Consider the following 18812-nt stretch of genomic DNA (forward strand, 5'->3'; position numbering starts at 1 on the left):
CTTTTTTATTTATGAACTTTTAACTTTAGATATATTTAAGTTTCAAATAACCTTTAGAAATGTAAACAATAAAAAAATAACATTCAAATTAAATTCTGTTACGGAATAAACTTTTTACCGACTTTTATAATCTACGGATTCTCTAACAAAATCTTACATTAATTTTTTTTTGTTAAGGTGCTATAAATGGAAGTTGCCGAACCTCTGAGTTTATGTGTACAGAAAGTCTAAAGTGTATCCCTGGTAAATGGCTCTGTGACGGAGACGCTGACTGTTCCAAGGGTGAGGACGAGGATAGTTCTGTGTGCACCAAACGAACCTGTGATTCAGAAGAGTGGCGCTGCGAGGCAGGTCAACAGTGTCTTCCAGTGGCGTGGGTCTGTGACGGTACGCCAGATTGCATAGACGGCTCTGACGAGCGTGTCTGCACCAAGACATGCTCGGACCAGGAGTTCAAGTGTGATAGCGGGCTGTGTATTAATCCTGTGTGGCGGTGTGACGGGGAAGATGACTGCGGGGATTTATCCGACGAGGCAGGCTGCAACAGCACTAAGCCAACATGTGATGTTAACAGTTTTGTGTGTCGTAACGGCGCATGTCTGAGTACAATGTATGTTTGCGACGGCGACGCCGACTGTACGGAGGGAGAGGATGAAATAAACTGCAAGAAAAATCCGATTGCAGCAAATATTGACATATGTAGCGAGGAGGAATTTCGGTGCCGGGACCAACATTATTGTATACAGAAGGGATGGGTGTGCGATGGTGACAGTGATTGTCCTGACGGCAGCGACGAGAGTGCGGAGCAGTGCGGCTCCAGGCGGGAGTGCTCCAACCATGAGTTCCAGTGCCAGAATGGAGATTGTATACCTGGAAATCTTCAATGCTCGGGAGTTAATGATTGTAAGGACGGATCAGACGAATTGCATTGTGGTAAGATGTCTTTTAAATTTTTGAAAAAATACTTTAACATTCGCTTTGATCCTCAGTCTGACTTCTATTTTGTAAATTAATTATTAACAATGCATTCTTATTAACAACTATATTTGAGCAAAGCCAAATATTAAATTGCAAAAAAATACACGTGACATTACAGTCTAATAACTAGGGATATATAGTTAAACCGTTAAGGGTATAGGTATACATTCGTATTTAAAGGAATTTTACAATTTACTTCTTTTTTTTTATTTATATTGGTTTTAGGATTATGATTTGCATCAACAATATATGAAAGGAAAGTTTTCTTTAAACCAATATTTACTTTTTGATCTAATTTTCTAAATTTATTTGTGAAACAACATTGTTCAGATGAAAGAGAATTAGTAAAATAAATAGTTGTCTTACTTGTAACTTTGTCAAGTTGGAATTAGTTAAGTTTGTTCATTACTGAACTAAAAGTTTGAATTGACGGTGATCTAGTCATCTCAACATAGAGTTATCGCGAGTTCTCATTTTGTTTTATATTCTACATTTATATTAGAGTGAATGAGCTTACCCAATAAATAAAACTAACTGCCATTTTCATGTAATTTTTTGGGGTATTGATGCTTTTTACACATTATTTTAAAAAAGATGCCTTTAAGAAATTTAAGATCCGACATAAACTTGCTATTGTGACTTTACCTTTGCTTGAAGTACTGGTGGGTCGAAGTAGTTGTATGTACCCCCCCCCCCCCTCCCCCCGGCAAAATAAAAGCTGTCGATGACATCTTTAATAGGTTTCTACACTATTATTATGTCGTTTTTTTCTTAAGGTTATTCTAATGATAATTTTGCTTCAGGTAATGCTATAGAGACGTGTAAAGAAAAGGAGTTTAACTGCGGAGGTGGACGTATGTGTATACCTATAGAAAAGGCTTGTGATGGAAATGTAAGTTTTTATGTTTTTTTTGCACTGCATTTTTTACTTTATTCATACTTTTATATGTAATCAAATTTGAAATTAACTTGCAGCATATATACATAGGTATCTTTTTATTGAAAGACACTGAGAAACATACAGAAGGGGGAAAAAATATGCGCCTTACGCCTTAGATCCTTAATTAGATTGACGAAAAAAATACAAAAGCGTTCGAGTTTGACTCACAACTGTGTCTGATTTTAACATTTGCAACACAACAAATATTTAGGCAGCTGCAACAGCAGTCAACCTCAGATGTTTCAATTTATCGGATTGAATACTGACAGCAACGGCTACGGCAAAAATAGGGTAAGCAGCTGCATTTCAAAACAGCTTAGTGAAATTTTGATTTATTTAGAATGATTGTGGAAACTGGGAAGATGAACCCAAAACTTGTAACAAGAATGAATGTGATACAAACAACGGTGGCTGCCAACAGGTAAAGTTGAAACACCTCCATTCATATTCACATTGTGAAGTGACTTTTTCCCCTTTTTTTTCTCCTGAAGAAATACATACCCCAGGCAAAAGGCCACAAGTTAGAGTCACAAAACAAGGATAATTTAGGTCATAAGTAGCAGCTGCTGCCAGTTTAAGAGAAGTAAACTTAAATACAGATAATAAAATATCTTGTGTTACATTCAGTAAATGTAATGTTCATAAATATCCCTATATTAGATTATCTTCGATTTTCTGCAAATATGTTTATTTTCAAGTTGTGTTTTTAAATTTAAGTACGTTTTAATTGGAGCACGATATTGTTGTGTAGAGGTTACAGTAAAAATTATAATGTTTTTTTTTACAATTATATGATTTAATAGATTTTTATCAACTTTATATATAAACCTGCATTACACAGTGTGTATGTGTGCAGTGTACCTATCAGGGAAAGAGGAGATATATTATGCTGGTATCCAAAATTTTATAACCACATATTCTTATTAGTTGGCACAAACCTTTGGGCCATTTCATTAAATTTTGAATGGTTAATTCCAAGCTAGAATTAGAAAAGATTAAACCTAAAAGAGTAATTTTAAATTTAAATCAATTTATCTTCCATTATTTCATCCTTTCAGATCCTTGCTTGTATATACACACACATATACTTAAGGAATGTGTTTAAATGTGTTTGTATTGCAGCATTGGTTGCAATTCAATACCAGTCCTTCTCTGATCTTTACAGGGGTAAACTAAGCACAAACATCAACACATCAAATTTAATAATATAATGGATACAACATTTCAAATTGGAAGAATTAATCCTTTAGATTATTTAATTGGTAAATATAAATAAAGAAGAAGTTTCTATGATTTTTTTTATTTAAACTTACTTTTAATCAAATTTTTCACCTGACAAATGTTTCACATCCCCCTAGCACAATCCTGTACACGCTACTGTACACAGTATTCTTAATAATGATATTTTTTGTTGTTGTCAGTTTTCCCCTTCTTATTTTTTTATCAAATAATAAAAGAAAACCTTAAAAATGATTCGTTTACTAATACAAAATAAAAAGAAATGAAAATAACATTCTCTTTTTTATCATGTTGTTGTATCCAAAATATTATAAAACATAAAAATATCTATTACACTTACATACATAAACAGACGAAGCCCAATCTGCACCACTTTTGCACCACTTTTGATTCCTCTGACGTAATAAAAATCTATCTCATTTTTAGGGGTTTTCTTTCCCACTTCTCCTCTCATCTCCCTCATTTTATGACGTCACAGGAATCAAAAGTGGTACAGATTTGGCTTTGTCACACAAACAGTAGGAACAAATCCATAGGAAAATCTACAAGAATGGTCAAATGCCTACGGCACCCCCAAATTCATTTAGGACGTCTTTGGCACAGACGGAAAAGATTAATTTAGAATCCTTATCATAATTCATAGGAATTTTTAAAGAAATTTATATCAGCACCTTTGAATATAAGTTCTTCCATAGATTTTTAATCTTCACTAGAACATAGATTAATTTTTAAGATTTTAATTAACCATTAAAGTAGCAAACTGAATAATAGCCTGATGGAAATGTAAGGCTTACCTAATAATGAATATAATTAATCCTTCCATCCGACTAACGCTATAAGTTATGTAAATAATTGAGAAATATTAATTCCTCATAAGCTAAGGACTATAGAAGGTTGACAAAATAACTGATATGTTCCTACTTTTGAGCTGTGGGTTTTTTTAGTAGCGAATCTACTCTATAATTTGAAATGTCCGTATGTCCGTCTGTCCGTATGTCTTAGTTTGGGGGAAACGTGATTTTCTCGGCTCCTATAAAAGATAAAAAGTTGAAATTTTTTTACAACATTCCCATTATTAAGGAGCCCAATTAACTATAAAACATCAATGGCGGTTGGACCGCTTTTTAGCAGGTTTTAGGCTATTTTTGTATTTTTCTTACTTTTCTCATTATCTTTGGTGTTTATGGTCCAATTTCCAAATTTTTTCAGTTTTAGATATCAAAATAAAATTTCCTGTCATTTCAAGAAAACAACTATGACAGTCAGACTGTCTTTAAGCTGGTTTTAGGCTATTGTTGTATTTTTCACATTTTTATCCATACCTTTGGTGTTTATGGTCCGATTTTCAAAATCTTTTCAGTTATAGATATAAAGATTAAATTTCCTGTCTTTTCAAGAAAACATCAATGGCGGCCAGACTGCCTTTTTGCAGGTTTTTGGCTATTTTCATATTTTTCACATTTTCCCTCATATCTTTAATGTTTATGGTCCGATTTCAAAAATTTTTTAGTTAAAAATATCAAAATTAAATTTCCCGTTGTTTTGAGCGTCCAGTATATAATTTACTTTGACCGTCAGTCTGTTAGTTATAGTACTGATATATAAGTATTAAAAAAATAAAAACAAATGTTGAAAAGGTTTCGTGATTTTTATCCCAATATTCATGTTTTTGACAACTAATCTTTAAATTCTTATACATAATTTTTGTGCTTCGCTACTTGTCAACCTTGTTTGTGTATAGTCTCTTTTTAAAACTATTGCCGTGTATTGTTATAAGTAATATCTAAAAATCCTTGTTATATAAAAAAATTCTTGATATTTGAAATTTGAAGCTTTGAAAATATTTAGTAACATTTTAGATAAAATTAAACACAAACAACAAAACCAACAAACTCATTAATATGCCAAAACACATATAATTACACTCACACACACCCTCCCAAAACATACACACCAACACATACTCACACACACGCATACACCCCAATCTGCCACATCTAAGTCAAAGCAATTGAAACGATACCACAATTACATTCTTAAAGTATCAATTCTCTTTCAGTTTAGAGTTCCAACAGAGTAAAATCTTTTCTCATAGGTTTTTAAATAAAAGACTTTGGTATATTTTTCAATTTTAATTACACCCAATTTTTTCTAAGCAAGCTACTCTATAATCATGCCAATGATCTAATTGTTAAGTTAGTTATCAATTATCCATTGACTAAATAATTCTACTCTTACAAGTATTATCACTTATGAGTAATCTAAACTATTAATTCTGTTGTTTTAGTACCTAGAATTTGTATTTAAACCAAGGAAAATGCATTTACACAAGAGTTGCAACAAACTTTATTTAATACATTTCAATTCATTCTTTTATAAAGTCATTAAACTAACAATACTTGAAAATTAGAGAGAGCTGTGTTCCAGGTTCGGTGTTTAGATATTGTAGCCTTATATTGTCACCATACTTAAAAAATCTAGTCAGATGCCGGTAACATAATGTTTTAGTTTTACCTAATTTGTACAAAATTAGGGCTTAAATAGATAGCGTCAAGGCAAAACAATGGTTTGGTGATTTTTTTTGCATTTTTGAGAAAAGGCATATATTCTTCACTTCTTCCACAAATTATTTTTTGTGCTATCTCGTCATTTGTATTGCTATAGTATAGCTAGAAGACGATTTGTATAGTTTTAAACCAAGTATAGCATAGTCTAACCAAGCCCAATCAACGACCGTAAAAGTAAGTTAATCACTCTAGAACTCTATGATTTGTATGTCCGTCCGTTTGTACGGCCATCTAAGTAAGTTAACTAAAAACTTTAACTTTGGCTATAAAATGTCCGTCCGAGATAGATAGCTTTTATTCGTTAATTTAGGCATGTTAGAATTGTCCTATCGATTTCAAACTTTAACTTTGGCTATAAAACGTCCGTCCGAGATAGATAGCTTTTATTTGTTAATTTAGGCATGTTAGAATTGTCCTATCGATTTCAAACTTTGCATGATGATTCCTGTAGTAGTTGGGTACGATTTAGAAAGCGTAGCAACTCTATAATCATTACCAGAATGTCCGTACGTCCATTTTAAACATGTTGATTTTTCTACTTTTTTAACAACAAATTTTCAAGTGTTCTAATTATCCGTTTGATCTGATATTTGGTATATTGATTCCTGGGACAACAAAGAACAATATTATAAGCGAAGCAACTCTATAATCAAGTCCAAAAATTTAAGTATGTCCATAAACATTATCCTGCTTCAAGCAGTTTTTCAACAAATTTACTTACAATTTTGCTTCGGCTCTTATACTTTTAAATTCTGATTATTCAGTTCAGATACTATACAAGTGTTAATGTCCGTTTGTCCTACCGTTACAGTGCTTCGCTTTTATGGATGTTGTCATCCTTGTTATATTAATTTTGAGGACATTTTAGAGGGGAAGTGTGTGCTGTGCTATTTATTGATATTAAACTTGTTTAGTCTTTAAATTTTAGAATATAATTATAAATGTTAAGGTTTGTATGGTTTACATGAAAGGACAGACCTCTTTTTTATTTCATAATCGCATAAGTTTTCATAAAAACTAGTCTTGTTTTATGCAGATTTTTGGCAATTTTGAGCATATTTTTATTTGCAACATACCTTCATTTGAAACCAAGAAATAGTAAAAAAAAAAAAAAATTCTTTTTCATCTAGTTTTATACACTTAATGTTGGAAACTAATAGAAACCCCTAGATAAAATGACATTTTAGCACCCTTAGTTCAAATTTAATTTATCTTTGTTATGAATAATAAGTAAGTTAATCATAGTTGTTAATTTAGGTCAAACTATCAAATCTTAGTTCAAAGCATTCTCTACACCTTGTTCATATTACACAGGTTCTGTAGTATTGAATACCTAAATTTAAGATTATTTATTTTACGTAGTATTTCTATATTTATACTTCTCACTTACTCACTCACGTACTCCAACCAATATTTTTCTTTTAGACTTTTTGTTTTTGTATATAATCTTATGAAAAGGATAAAAAATACTTAACAGAACGATGTACTTTGATTGTTCTACCTTTCCTATAATTATTTGACGTTCTTATATTTTTTTTTCAATTAAGGTTTTTGTTTTTGTTTACTATTTTATTTTCTATTTTCTATTCAAATGTAAATAGAAATATGTATTTCATTATTTCCAAATATTTTAACAAATACAAATAGTGTATATTCTTTGAAATACAAACATCTAAAGACCTGCAATTTAGAGTTAGATACACAACATATAAAAATAGAAAGAGAAATAGGAGAAAGGTACACGATAAACATTCTAGTATTAACCATTAGAAAAAAAGGTAAAAGATGAAGGTGTCGTGTGGCTGATGATTGTTGAATTAATAAAAGCCACAATTTCCTTTTTAAAAGTATTCTTGGCGATTTCATGTTAGTTTGACCTCAACAAAACAGTTGAGATGTTTTAAGACGACAGATAAATTCACATGTTTGGTGGCCTCGTGACATACATTTTATGTTAAAGAAAAAAACTTTCTTGAAAATGTTGTTTAAAATAGCATATGAGAGAAAAGCCGCAACACTATTTCAGTTTTTAAAGTTTTACATTATATAAATATACATATGTTTTAATACTTTTAAATAGACCTTTTATCAAACCTTTCAGTGTTCAAATTGTAAGCTTAAGCAAACAACAATAAATTTTTCTGTCGACAGAATTAAGATTAACGCCTTGCTTTTGATTAGTTGGGGCCAGAAAACGCATAGATCATATGACGCCTATCTTAGAATACGCCTCTCTCTGAAAACACCTATCTTAAGAAATGCCCACTTTATTAATTAAAAATAATCAAAAAAGCAGGGATATGACCCCAAAAGGCTAGTTGCACTAATTAAAGTTTTAAGGCATAGAAAATTTGTGTTTCATCAAATTCATTTTCTATTTGGGGATGATAAAAACTAAATTATTTATCCTTGAACTAATCATATTGGTATTATACCACTCAAAAGCTTAAAAATAAATGCAATATAAAATATTTTGTGTGCAGTTTTCTTAATCCCCCAAGCTTTTGTATCATACAATATTATTATCCTTTTTTTAAGGCATAGTGTTTTTACGTTGCATTATTTATTACTTTATTTGATTTTTAAACAGGCAAGTCCTCTTTTACAACATTCTATGTACTACATTATTTTTAAGAACCTAAAATCAAGATTAATTGAACAATAATCAACTGAAGAGCTATTTTATTAAAACGAACCTTATCTTAATATATTACTGAATTGCAATTTATATCAATTAATATTATAACGTTTGAAATGAATTAGGAAAAACTAAAGAACATTAAAGAATACTTATATCATACAGTCTGAATATCCTAATAATAAATAAGAGTAAAAAATAGCAATATACATAAATAGCGAAATAAAGGAAAATAAATTAATTTTATAAATAGTAGATGACATTGGCCAGTAGAACACCGTATTAGTGTCTTAGAAATTATCAGTGTGACGTAAAAATAATAGGATGTTTCGATAGTATGAAGATTTTAAGAATTGTTAATATAGCTCCGAAATTAAGATTTTTTTTGCTTTTAAAAAATATAAAAAAATATTTAATAAATTGTATAATATTTTTGCTTACTTTTTATTTAACAAAATCAACGTTTTTTGCAAAAAAAATTTTATTATAATATCTTTAAAATTGAAGGTTAGTTGAAACAGCTGATTAATGTTTTGATTTTTGAATCCGAGGATTTGGCAAGAAAAACAGACCATTTTTGTTATACATTTTAAAGCAAGGCTTTTCTATAATTAGGGTGGGTCCGACGGTCTGTCGGTCCGTCGGTCCGTGACGGATTGCTTTTTTCGTTGATTTAGGCACGTTAGATTTTTATATCGACTTCAAATTTAGCATGGTGGTCCCTGTATAAGTTTAGAAAGTGCTACTCTATAATCGTTACCAAAATGTCCGTACGTCCATTTTTAACATGTTGATTTTTCCACTTTTTTAACAACATATTTTTATATGATCTAATTATCAGATTGATTTGAGTTTTGCTATACTGATTCCTGGGACAACAAAGTACAATATTATATTTTTGCACACACTATTCTCCAATATTTTTTAACTAGCGGCTACGCTCCTAGAAGCCTCTAGGGGCACTTAAGGTAGGAGGGGGAAAAGTCGACCTCATCCCATTTTAAATTTGAGTTTCAAAAAAGTAAAAAAAAAAATTTTTTTTTGGGGGGGGTGAAGGCACCCTCCCCAAAAATAGTTTAAAACCTTCGCAGGACCTATAAGAAGCTTCACTGTAAAGGAGAACAATATCGGTTCAGCGGTTAGTGAGATCCTTCGGGACAGACAAAAAACGCTTACTACTTTATATAATGGGATATACTCGCAAGTCAATTTTTACGTTAGTAGGGACATTTTACCATGTAGCTTCCTAACTATATGTAGAAGAGGAATCATTCTTATATTTCCAAAAAAAATATACTTTTTTGCAGCTCTAACGGTAATGGTATGCATATTATTTTTCTACTATTAATATAAGCCAAGCAATTTGAATTTTAAAAATTTACGCATTTTTTTGTTCACCCTTTAGTTTAATAAATTTTCTTATACTTCATGTTAATAAAAGTATAAACTTTAAACATGTCAATTTTTAAAAGCAAAGCTTTTTTTGTGATTAAGGTTGGTCCGTCTGTCCGAGACCGATAGCTCTTTTCGTGTTTAGGCATGTTATAATTGAAATTCTATTTTAAACTTTTAGGAATTATTCCTTTGGTACCTAGTTAGTTACCTAGCAGAAAAGCAAAGCAAGTCTATAATCAATAGCATAACGTCAGTATGTCCATTTCAAATTCATTAATTTAGGCATGTTAGAATTGTAAAACTCAGTATGATGATTGCTGGTACAGTTAATTAGATTTAGAATGCAGAAAATATATGTATTTTTTTATTATTCTAGATACATTTTTTACATGTAATAATTGTTTAATGCATGTTAGAATTGTTCTATTGATTTTGAAGAAATAGTTTGCATTTCAGTAAAAAATGGGAAGAAAGTCTTTATACAATGAAAAAATGGCAGAGTTACAAAGGAAGGAAGAATTATACAATTCACTCTTCATGGTATGTTAAGTTTAATATTATTTGGTGAGAAAGTAGAGATGTTCCAAAAAAGGGAGAGGTAGTAAATGTATGCTAGCCAAGGGTCAATTGGTTAGTGCCCGCGCGTCTGTGTGTATTACGACAGACAGTGTTTTGGTCTCAGTATCAGTCTGTACACAATTAATGAGAAGATATTTGTGAATTATATACAGTTTGGATTATTGTATAAGATATAATTTTAAAGGTACATTGTCAAATTTTAAAACAATTTTTGTCTTAATATCTACAAGCAAATTAAAATTTAAGTGTAAAAACGGTTTAGTTCAGAATTAACTGTCCATATTTGTATTATCATATTATTTGATATATATATTTGTAGATATATTATATAGTAAAACAACGTTTTTAAAAGCGAAGCTTTTCTATAAATAGGGTTGGTCGGTCCGTCCGTCCGTCCGTCCGAGATAGATAGCTTTTATTCGTTAATTTAGGCATGTTAGAATTGTCATATCGATTTCAAACTTTGCATGATGACTACTGTATAGTAGTTAGGTACAATCTAGAAAGCGTAGCAACTCTATAATCATTACAAGAATGTTCGTTTTAAACATATTGATTTTTTTTACTTTTTTAACAACAAAGGGGGTAGGCGGATGTGCCACTTTTTGAAACCAAAACTAAAAGTCAAAGGAACTCAACTAAAAAAAGAGTTACAGGTCTGAGATTTTGCATGGCAGTTGCTTTATAGGGTTACAATATGGAACAGTGAAGAAACGGCGGTGCAACCGAAAACCGCCGATAAATTGCAAAAAAAAATTCGGCGGGAAACGGCGGTTTTCGGCGGTTGTGCCGCCGTTTCTTCACAGTTCCATATTGTACCCCTATAAAGCAACTGCCATGCAAAATCTCAGACCTGTAACTCTTTTTTTAGTTGAGTTCCTTTGTTGTCTTTTAGTTTTGGTTTCAAAAAGTGGCACATCCGCCTCCCCCCTTTTGATCTGATTTTTGGTATATTGATTCCTGGGACAACAAAGAACAATATTATAAGCGAGGCAACTCTATAACCAAGTCCTAAAAAGGTAAGTATCTCCATAAACATTTTTAAAAAAATAGTGAACTGTAAGTTTTTTCTATTTTAATTAACGTAGTAGTGCATAATATAAAGTTATTGATTAAAATTAAAAGATTAGACCAGGGATTTTCCTTAAAAAATGAGTTTTTCATTTTTATTTTCAACTTCGTTGCATGTTATATATGGCAAAAACTTTAGTTAGTTAGTATTTCCGCGTGAGATAATGTGTATTACAATTTTGCTTCGACTCTTATACTTTTATTTCTGGTTATTCAGTTCAGACACTATACAAGTGTTAATGTCCGTTTGTCCTACCGTTTCAGTGCTTTGCTTTTATGGATGTTGTCATCCTTGTTTACTTCAATTTTATTTATCTTTAACTTAAAGTATCACGCTTTCGCAATCTTCAGAAAGATACTGATTTTTAAAAGCGAAGCTTTTCTATAATTAGGGATTGATTTTTGGTATATTGATTCCTGGGACAACAAAGTATAATGTAATAAGCGAAGCAACTCTATAATCAAGCCCTAAAAATGTAAGTATGTCCATAAAAATTATCCTGTATCAAGCAGTTTTACAACAAATTTACTTACAATTTTGCTTTGACTCTTATTTAATTTATATTATGATAATTAAGTTCTAACACTATACAAGTGTTAATGTCCGTTTGTCCTACCGTTTCAGTGCTTTGCTTTTATGGATGTTGTCATCCTTTTAAAAGCGAAGCTTTTCTATAATTAGGGTCGGTCCGTCCAAACTTCCGTACATCCGTAACGGATAGCTTTTTCTGTTAATTTAGGCATGTTAGAATTGTCCTATCGATTTCAAATTTTGCATGGTGATTCCTTTAGTAGTTAGGTACAATTTAGAAAGCAACTCTATAATCATTACCAAAATGTCCGTACGTCCATTTTAAACATGTTGATTTTTTTTTTTACTTTTTTAACAACAAATTTTTATGTGATCAAATCATCGGATTGATCTGATTTTTGGTATATTGATTCCTGGGACAACAAAGTATAATGTAATAAGCGAAGCAACTCTATAATCAAGCCCTAAAATTGTAAGTATGTCCATAAAAATTATCCTGTATCAAGCAGTTTTACAACAAATTTACTTACAATTTTGCTTTGACTCTTATAAGTTTATATTATGATAATTAAGTTCTAACACTATACAAGTGTTAATGTCCGTTTGTCCTACCGTTTCAGTGCTTCGCTTTTAGGGTTGTTGTCATCCTTGTTAAAACATAATTAGATGATTTTAAAAAAAATTTTGGAGATTTTTCACCATATTACATACTTCATAAAAAAATACTAATTTTGAACAGCTACATTCTTCAGTTTCTTTATAAGGTGATATTTTCTGTGGATGCACTTTGAGAAAATTTCAAGCCGTTTATTGAGAATAGATTCTTTGTCTGAATATAAGATTGTAACTTTTCAACATATATTATTCCTCTGATAATTGGTTGGGCCAGAAGTTGATTTAAAAATTAATTCCTTGGGGTCTTTGTTTTCATAGCAATAGAGAAAAAAAATGAGGATGATTTAATATTCTTTTATCCTGTTTTTGATAATAGCAAAATTGGCTGTTTCGTTTTCTTCGTGTTCTATAATATCTGATATTTGATTGTTTGTTTTATTTTGAGTTAGATATTGTTAACATATGTTCCTTCGGTACAAACAAACAGACATACTTTTATTTTTTTATAATGCATTATTTATAGCAGATGTCGCCCTTGGAATGAACAACTTTCATCCTCCATTCCAACAACTCAACGCCAAGCGGGTGGTTTCAGGAAAAGAAATTAATTTGATATAAGTTGCATCATATTCAGCAGATATTAAAATGAAAATGAAAACATTAAAACCAGTTTTGTTACCACCTAGAAGAAACTAGTCTGTAATACGTGTATGGTTAAGAACTGGTTTTAATCCAGCGGATATCAATCAGTTGCGAAGCCATACTGGAAATTCGTTTTTCTTTTCTTTATTCCAGCGCGGCGGCTATGTTCCTATAGTCTACCCTACACTTTCTATTGTAGGTTTAAAATGGGTTTTTCCAGGGGGGCGATTACAATTGGGAGGGTGAAGGTACCCTCCCTCCAAAATAGTTATAATTATCTTTCGGTACAAACAAAAACATAAATCAAAGTAAAATTAATTTTTTTTGTGGCAGGATGAAGTACAGGTTGAGTTTCGATCTACAAGGTAATAGTTTTTATTGCATAGTATTATAGACAGTAGGGTTGGGCCGGATACTTTTTTGGCCGGATACCGGATATCCGGTATCCGGCTGGATATCCGGCCAACGCCGGATATCCGGTAAATATCCGGTTATCCGGCCAAATTACAGGATATCCGGCCGGATAAACGGCTAAATTACCAGATATTAAAGTAGCAAAAAAAATTTATTAATAAACTTTAGAGATTTCATATATAAAATTTACATAAAGATAAACATATTCAAAAAATGTTCTTCTAGCTTCAATAATAAGAAAATTATAGCCATTTAAAATTTTAAAAAGCAGAGATTTTTGGTGTAAAATATAAAAAAAGTTTTAGCCGGATATCCGGCCGGATAGTTTCAATATCCGGTATCCGGCCGGATATCCGGCCCAACCCTAATAGACAGCTTTCCGCGGTTGGAAAAGTGTAAATTATAAGATCAATTCCAGTTTTGTTTGTCTCTTAAATTTTTCGTAAAAAATTGTATAGATTCAATGCACGTTTTTTCATCATGGCTAAGAAGCCGTTTTAATTCAGGGATAATAATCGGTTTTAAAGGAAAAGTAACTTTTTACAAAGATTTTACATAGTGATGGAGGGGACACTGGAATAGGAATTATACAGGTGCCCAAAGTTGTGCAATATCCAAGTATTAATATATCTTTCTCCATAATATGGAAAGTGTCGCACACTAAAACTAATCCTTGTTATTTCAGGCCTAACCTAACATCCAGTGTGCAACGTTGTCACCCTCATATCTGCAATGAAGCTTGAGCGAGCGGTTCCAATTTTCTGGTTCACCTTGTACGTCTATTCAGAAGTAGATGCAGCTAGCCAGGTAAAATATTATATCAGGGAGGGAGGGAGGGAACATTGGGAAAGCATCGGACACATGACCGTGAATTTACTCTTATTCTTTGGTATAAAAACATAATTGACATTTACAAAATATTTATTGGGACAAAAAAAGCATTGTCAGAACTTTTCCACCAATAATTTTAATATTTTTAAAAGTAAATCTCAAAAACAAAAATGAACATCCAGTTATTCAGTAATAGCCCCTTTCGTGGCAACGCCCCTTAAGGGGCGATTCGTCGTATTTTTAAAATTGCTTTTGATAAGTTATTTTAGGTTAGGTTAGGTTAAATTGGGTTAGGTGATTGCCCTACAGGGTTAGGCTATTTATCCCGTAGGGTTAGAGCCCCCCGCAGGGGCTAGAAATAGGAGAAAAGCTACTGTGAAAAAAACAAACAAAGAAACGCCCCTTAAAGAGCGTTGCTCTGAAAGAGACTATACCCAGTTATTCTAATAAAAGTAAAAGGGGACTATCCACGAACAAAAGCAAGTGATTCTAAGCACCTTCCAGCATTGATCCATAAAATTTTTAATATTTGGTTTATCGACTAAAATTGAGGTTTCATCATAGTATTATATGGAAAAAAAACTTTGAAATGTTAAGCATCTTTTAGTGCAATATCATAAAATTTGATGAGTTCTAAGTTCAATATTTCAAACAGTTTAATTAATGTACTTTTACAATTTACAGCATTTGATGCTTTTATTTTATTTTGTCCTTTGAACTCAACAAACCATTTGATGATATTGCATCAAAAAATGCTTTACATTTCAAAGTTTTTTCATATAAACAATGGTGAAGCATAACTTTTTAGTCGATAACTCAAATACTAAACATAAACCTAGTATATTCACTTGCTCTTGTTCGTGGATAGTCCCCTTTAACATAAAAAAGTCATAATTAAGACAATTTATGATGTATTTGCATCTAACATGTTATCCTTATAAAAAAGAAACAGAATATCTAGCTATGAGTATGTACCGAGGGATCCTTAACCACTGAATTGTACAACAGTTCTCCTTTACAATGTATCATCTCCTGGGTCCTTAAAAGGTTTATAACTATTTTACGGGAGGCGATCAAACCTCAAAAAAATTAGGGGGATTTACTTATCTTTTTGAAATTAAAATAAAAGAGAAGGGGGGTCGAATTCAATTAAAACCACCTCAAGGCCTCTGGGGACGTATAGCTGTGCCTTTGCTTCTCTTTCCATGAAACAGACTATAAAATTTTCCTTTTCAGGTACGCATGAATCAGAAAGACAAATACAGGCGAACAACAATACCTTGGAATCTAATTTAGAAACAGGTACAGTAGGTATGGGACATTGTATTGTAAATTACATTGGTACCCAAAGTGGCAAAGTTTTATAACTATGTTATCATTTTCGTTTGCACAAAAAATCCTTGGGTGCCTTTATCGAATCAGGGTAATTTTAATTTAAAGAATGAATGATTTTGTGTATCATCATTGGGGACATATATCAATTTATCTTCCATTGTCTTACCCCTAAAGATTTCCGTGTATAAGTAAATGTAAATAGACGATAAATTAATCTTCCCCCAACATTTTAAGCTAAGACAGATATCAGTAAGGTTTATTTCTATTAACAAAATCAAAAGGGTACTTATTTGCTGGTCTTTGGATGCCAAATTCAGTGGCATTGAACAATTGAAATCATAACTTTACAGGTAGATATCGTATATAGGTTTCCAAATTACTGGCTTATTAATCAAAGAAATTTCGGTTATAGTCCCTTTCGTGGCAACGCCTCATAAAGGATGTTTTGTCATATTTTTACATTAGTTTTTATAGGTTGTTTTAGGTTAGGTTAAGTTAGATAATTGCCCTGCAGGGATAGGCAATTGTCCCCACAGGGTTAGAGCCCCCTGCAGGGGCTTGAAATAGAGGAATTGCCACGAAAGGGACTATACCTGAAATTTCAAAAAGTGTACCATCTGTTTCTATGTCAATCATGCAAACAATATAATAAAGAATGGTGCTTTCAAATTGCCTAGCAAGAATAGAAACTTCTCCTTTAACATTTTAGATAGTTTAAATTGTGAGGGGTTATCTTAAACCCAATACAACCTAACCTAACCTAACCTAAGTTAGAATAAAATACTAACACACAAAAAACTATCCCATACTTTATTTTAAATTTTTTTCCAACTAATGGGGTGTTTCTGCTTGACTGGACACTTCAAGGGAATCCTCAAAAAAATATTGAATTGAGTAAATATTATAAAATGTTGAATATTATATATTTTTTTCAGAAAAGCCACCCAGAAGCCATGGGCGTCTCTCCCTTTTTTAACATTGCAAGTAAAAAAACCTTTAAACCTTTTTAACTATTTGTCTTAGGGTATCAAAACAATGCATTTTACTTTTTTTAAATTATTTTTTTATTAAGAACTAATTAAAAACATAGACAAATCTAACTTTGCATTAAAAAAAAAATAAAGAAAAGTTCCAAATGATAAAAACAAAAAAATGTACCTTACAAAAACAAACCAAGAAGTCTTTCCAAGAAATCTGAAGTTGTGTTCTTTAGATATGATTGCCTTCTATTTTAAGTTTTACTTTTTTTATCCATTTTTTATTAAATTGTCAAAATCTAGGTGATGTAAATATTTATAATTGTTTTGTTTTTTTCTATTGTGATAAAGTATAAAATGTTGTATTTTTTTTTGTATATTAATAGTTATATATCTCATCGTATTATAGTCAGCTTTCTGTAGAAAATAAAAATAAAAATATTAAAACCAGTTTTGTTAGACCCAAGGGGCCGAAGGTCCCGGATAACAAAGCTTATATTAATTTATGATGTTTATTTAAATATCAGTAATTAAGAGATTTTATGGTCTTGCTGTTATGGATGTTGTCATCTTTGTTGTAAAATGTTGAATACACTGTAAAGTTTATTAAAAAATATAAAAATGTTTGACTGTATAATTTCATCTTCTTATCCTTTTTAAAGCGAAGCTTTTCTATAATTAGGGTATATACCTCCGTAACTGTTAGCTTTTTTAGTTAATTTAGGCATGTTAAAATTGTCCTATCGATTTCAAACTATGCATGATTATTCCTATAGTGTTTAGGTACGATTTAAAAAGAGTAGCAACTCTATAATCATTCATTATAAACGTCTATTTTGAACTTGATTATTTTCAACTTTTTAGTAACAAATTTTTATGTGATATAATAATCCGGTTGAACTGATTTTTGAAATACTTATTCCTAGGACAACATAGTATAATGTTATAAGTGTAGCATCTCTATAATCAAGTCTTAAAAATGTAAGTATTAAACATTATCCTGTAGTAAAGCAGTTTTTCAACAAAACGTACAATTCGACTTTTATACATTTATATTCTGATTATTCAGTTCTGACACTCTACACGTATTATTGTTCGTTTTCCTTCCTTTTCAGAACTTCGCTTTTTATGGAGGTTCATCCTTGTTTTGTATTTGTTAAACTGAATCATTGAAATATATAAAAGAAATGATCTAAAATTTTTAACCAGTTACTCGCTAATACTGATTCCTATGACAACAAAATATAATATTATAAGCGAAGCATCTCTATAATCAATTCTTAAAAATGTTATTATGTCCTTAAACGATATCCTTTATTTAAGCAGTTTTTAACAAATTTACTACAATTTTGTTTCGACTTTTATACATTTACCCTTAACAGTTAGGCCCCTTTCCGCACCTTAATCGGTCGGGGGGGGGGGGGGGAGGGGAGCACCGTTAAGGGTTTATATTACAATTTTTCAGTTTAATTAATGAATGTTTATGTTCGTTGGTACCGATTTAGAACTTCGCCTTTATGGACGTTATCATCCTTATTTCCCCCCCACAATTTAGGGAAAATACAACGGGGTTACATAAAAAGAGAAATATTCATTGGAGAAGGCATACAATATGTTTCGAACTTGCTAACCGCTGGACCGATTTGGATCTGCTTTAAATTTTTGTATATATTCCCTCAATGTAAATCGCCGCTATTAAAACAATACGCTCCAACTAAGCGGTTCCCCCCTAACTCCTCTTCCCTCATATAATGATTTATATTTGTCATAGATTAATTGCTTTGGTTTATTATGCTGACAGAAGCTTGATAAATTATACAAATGACTATGTTTGCTCGAAAAATTTAAATTAATCTATGCATTGAAAACAATAATATAAAAGCTAAATTGCTATTGCTTATTCTAAAGGGCGATTTGTCGTATTTTTAAAATGACTTTTTATAGGTTAGGTTAGGAGTAAAGCTACTGTGAAAAATACGAAGAATCGCCCCATAAGGTGCCATGTTACGAAATGGACTATACCCGATATTTATTTATAGAAAATCTATATTAATTCTTC

At 31.3% G+C, this 18812-nt stretch overlaps 1 protein-coding gene and 1 long non-coding RNA gene across 5 annotated transcripts in view; both read left to right on the top strand.

The window, feature by feature from the left end:
• Positions 1–18812, top strand: part of LOC145318097 (very low-density lipoprotein receptor-like) — a 61794-nt gene that overhangs the window by 18281 nt on the left and 24701 nt on the right. For all 4 annotated transcript variants that reach the window (XR_013879237.1, XM_080159445.1, XM_080159444.1 and 1 more), the window contains 3 exons: positions 178–933; positions 1782–1870; positions 2259–2339. Coding sequence is in view for 3 of the 4 variants with exons in the window: in XM_080159445.1 (XP_080015571.1) it covers positions 178–933; positions 1782–1870; positions 2259–2339 (926 nt within the window). In the remaining variant the exon portion in view is untranslated. The remainder of the gene's footprint in view (positions 1–177; positions 934–1781; positions 1871–2258; positions 2340–18812) is intronic.
• Positions 10175–17390, top strand: LOC145318098 (uncharacterized). Its single transcript, XR_013879238.1, has 6 exons — positions 10175–10297; positions 13078–13146; positions 13527–13561; positions 14296–14417; positions 15678–15743; positions 16712–17390. It is a non-coding gene; the product is annotated as an uncharacterized LOC145318098 (long non-coding RNA).

Source organism: Acartia tonsa, chromosome 4, assembly GCF_053477335.1.
Source record: "Acartia tonsa isolate MP-2025a chromosome 4, ASM5347733v1, whole genome shotgun sequence".
Classification (NCBI taxonomy): domain Eukaryota; kingdom Metazoa; phylum Arthropoda; class Copepoda; order Calanoida; family Acartiidae; genus Acartia; species Acartia tonsa.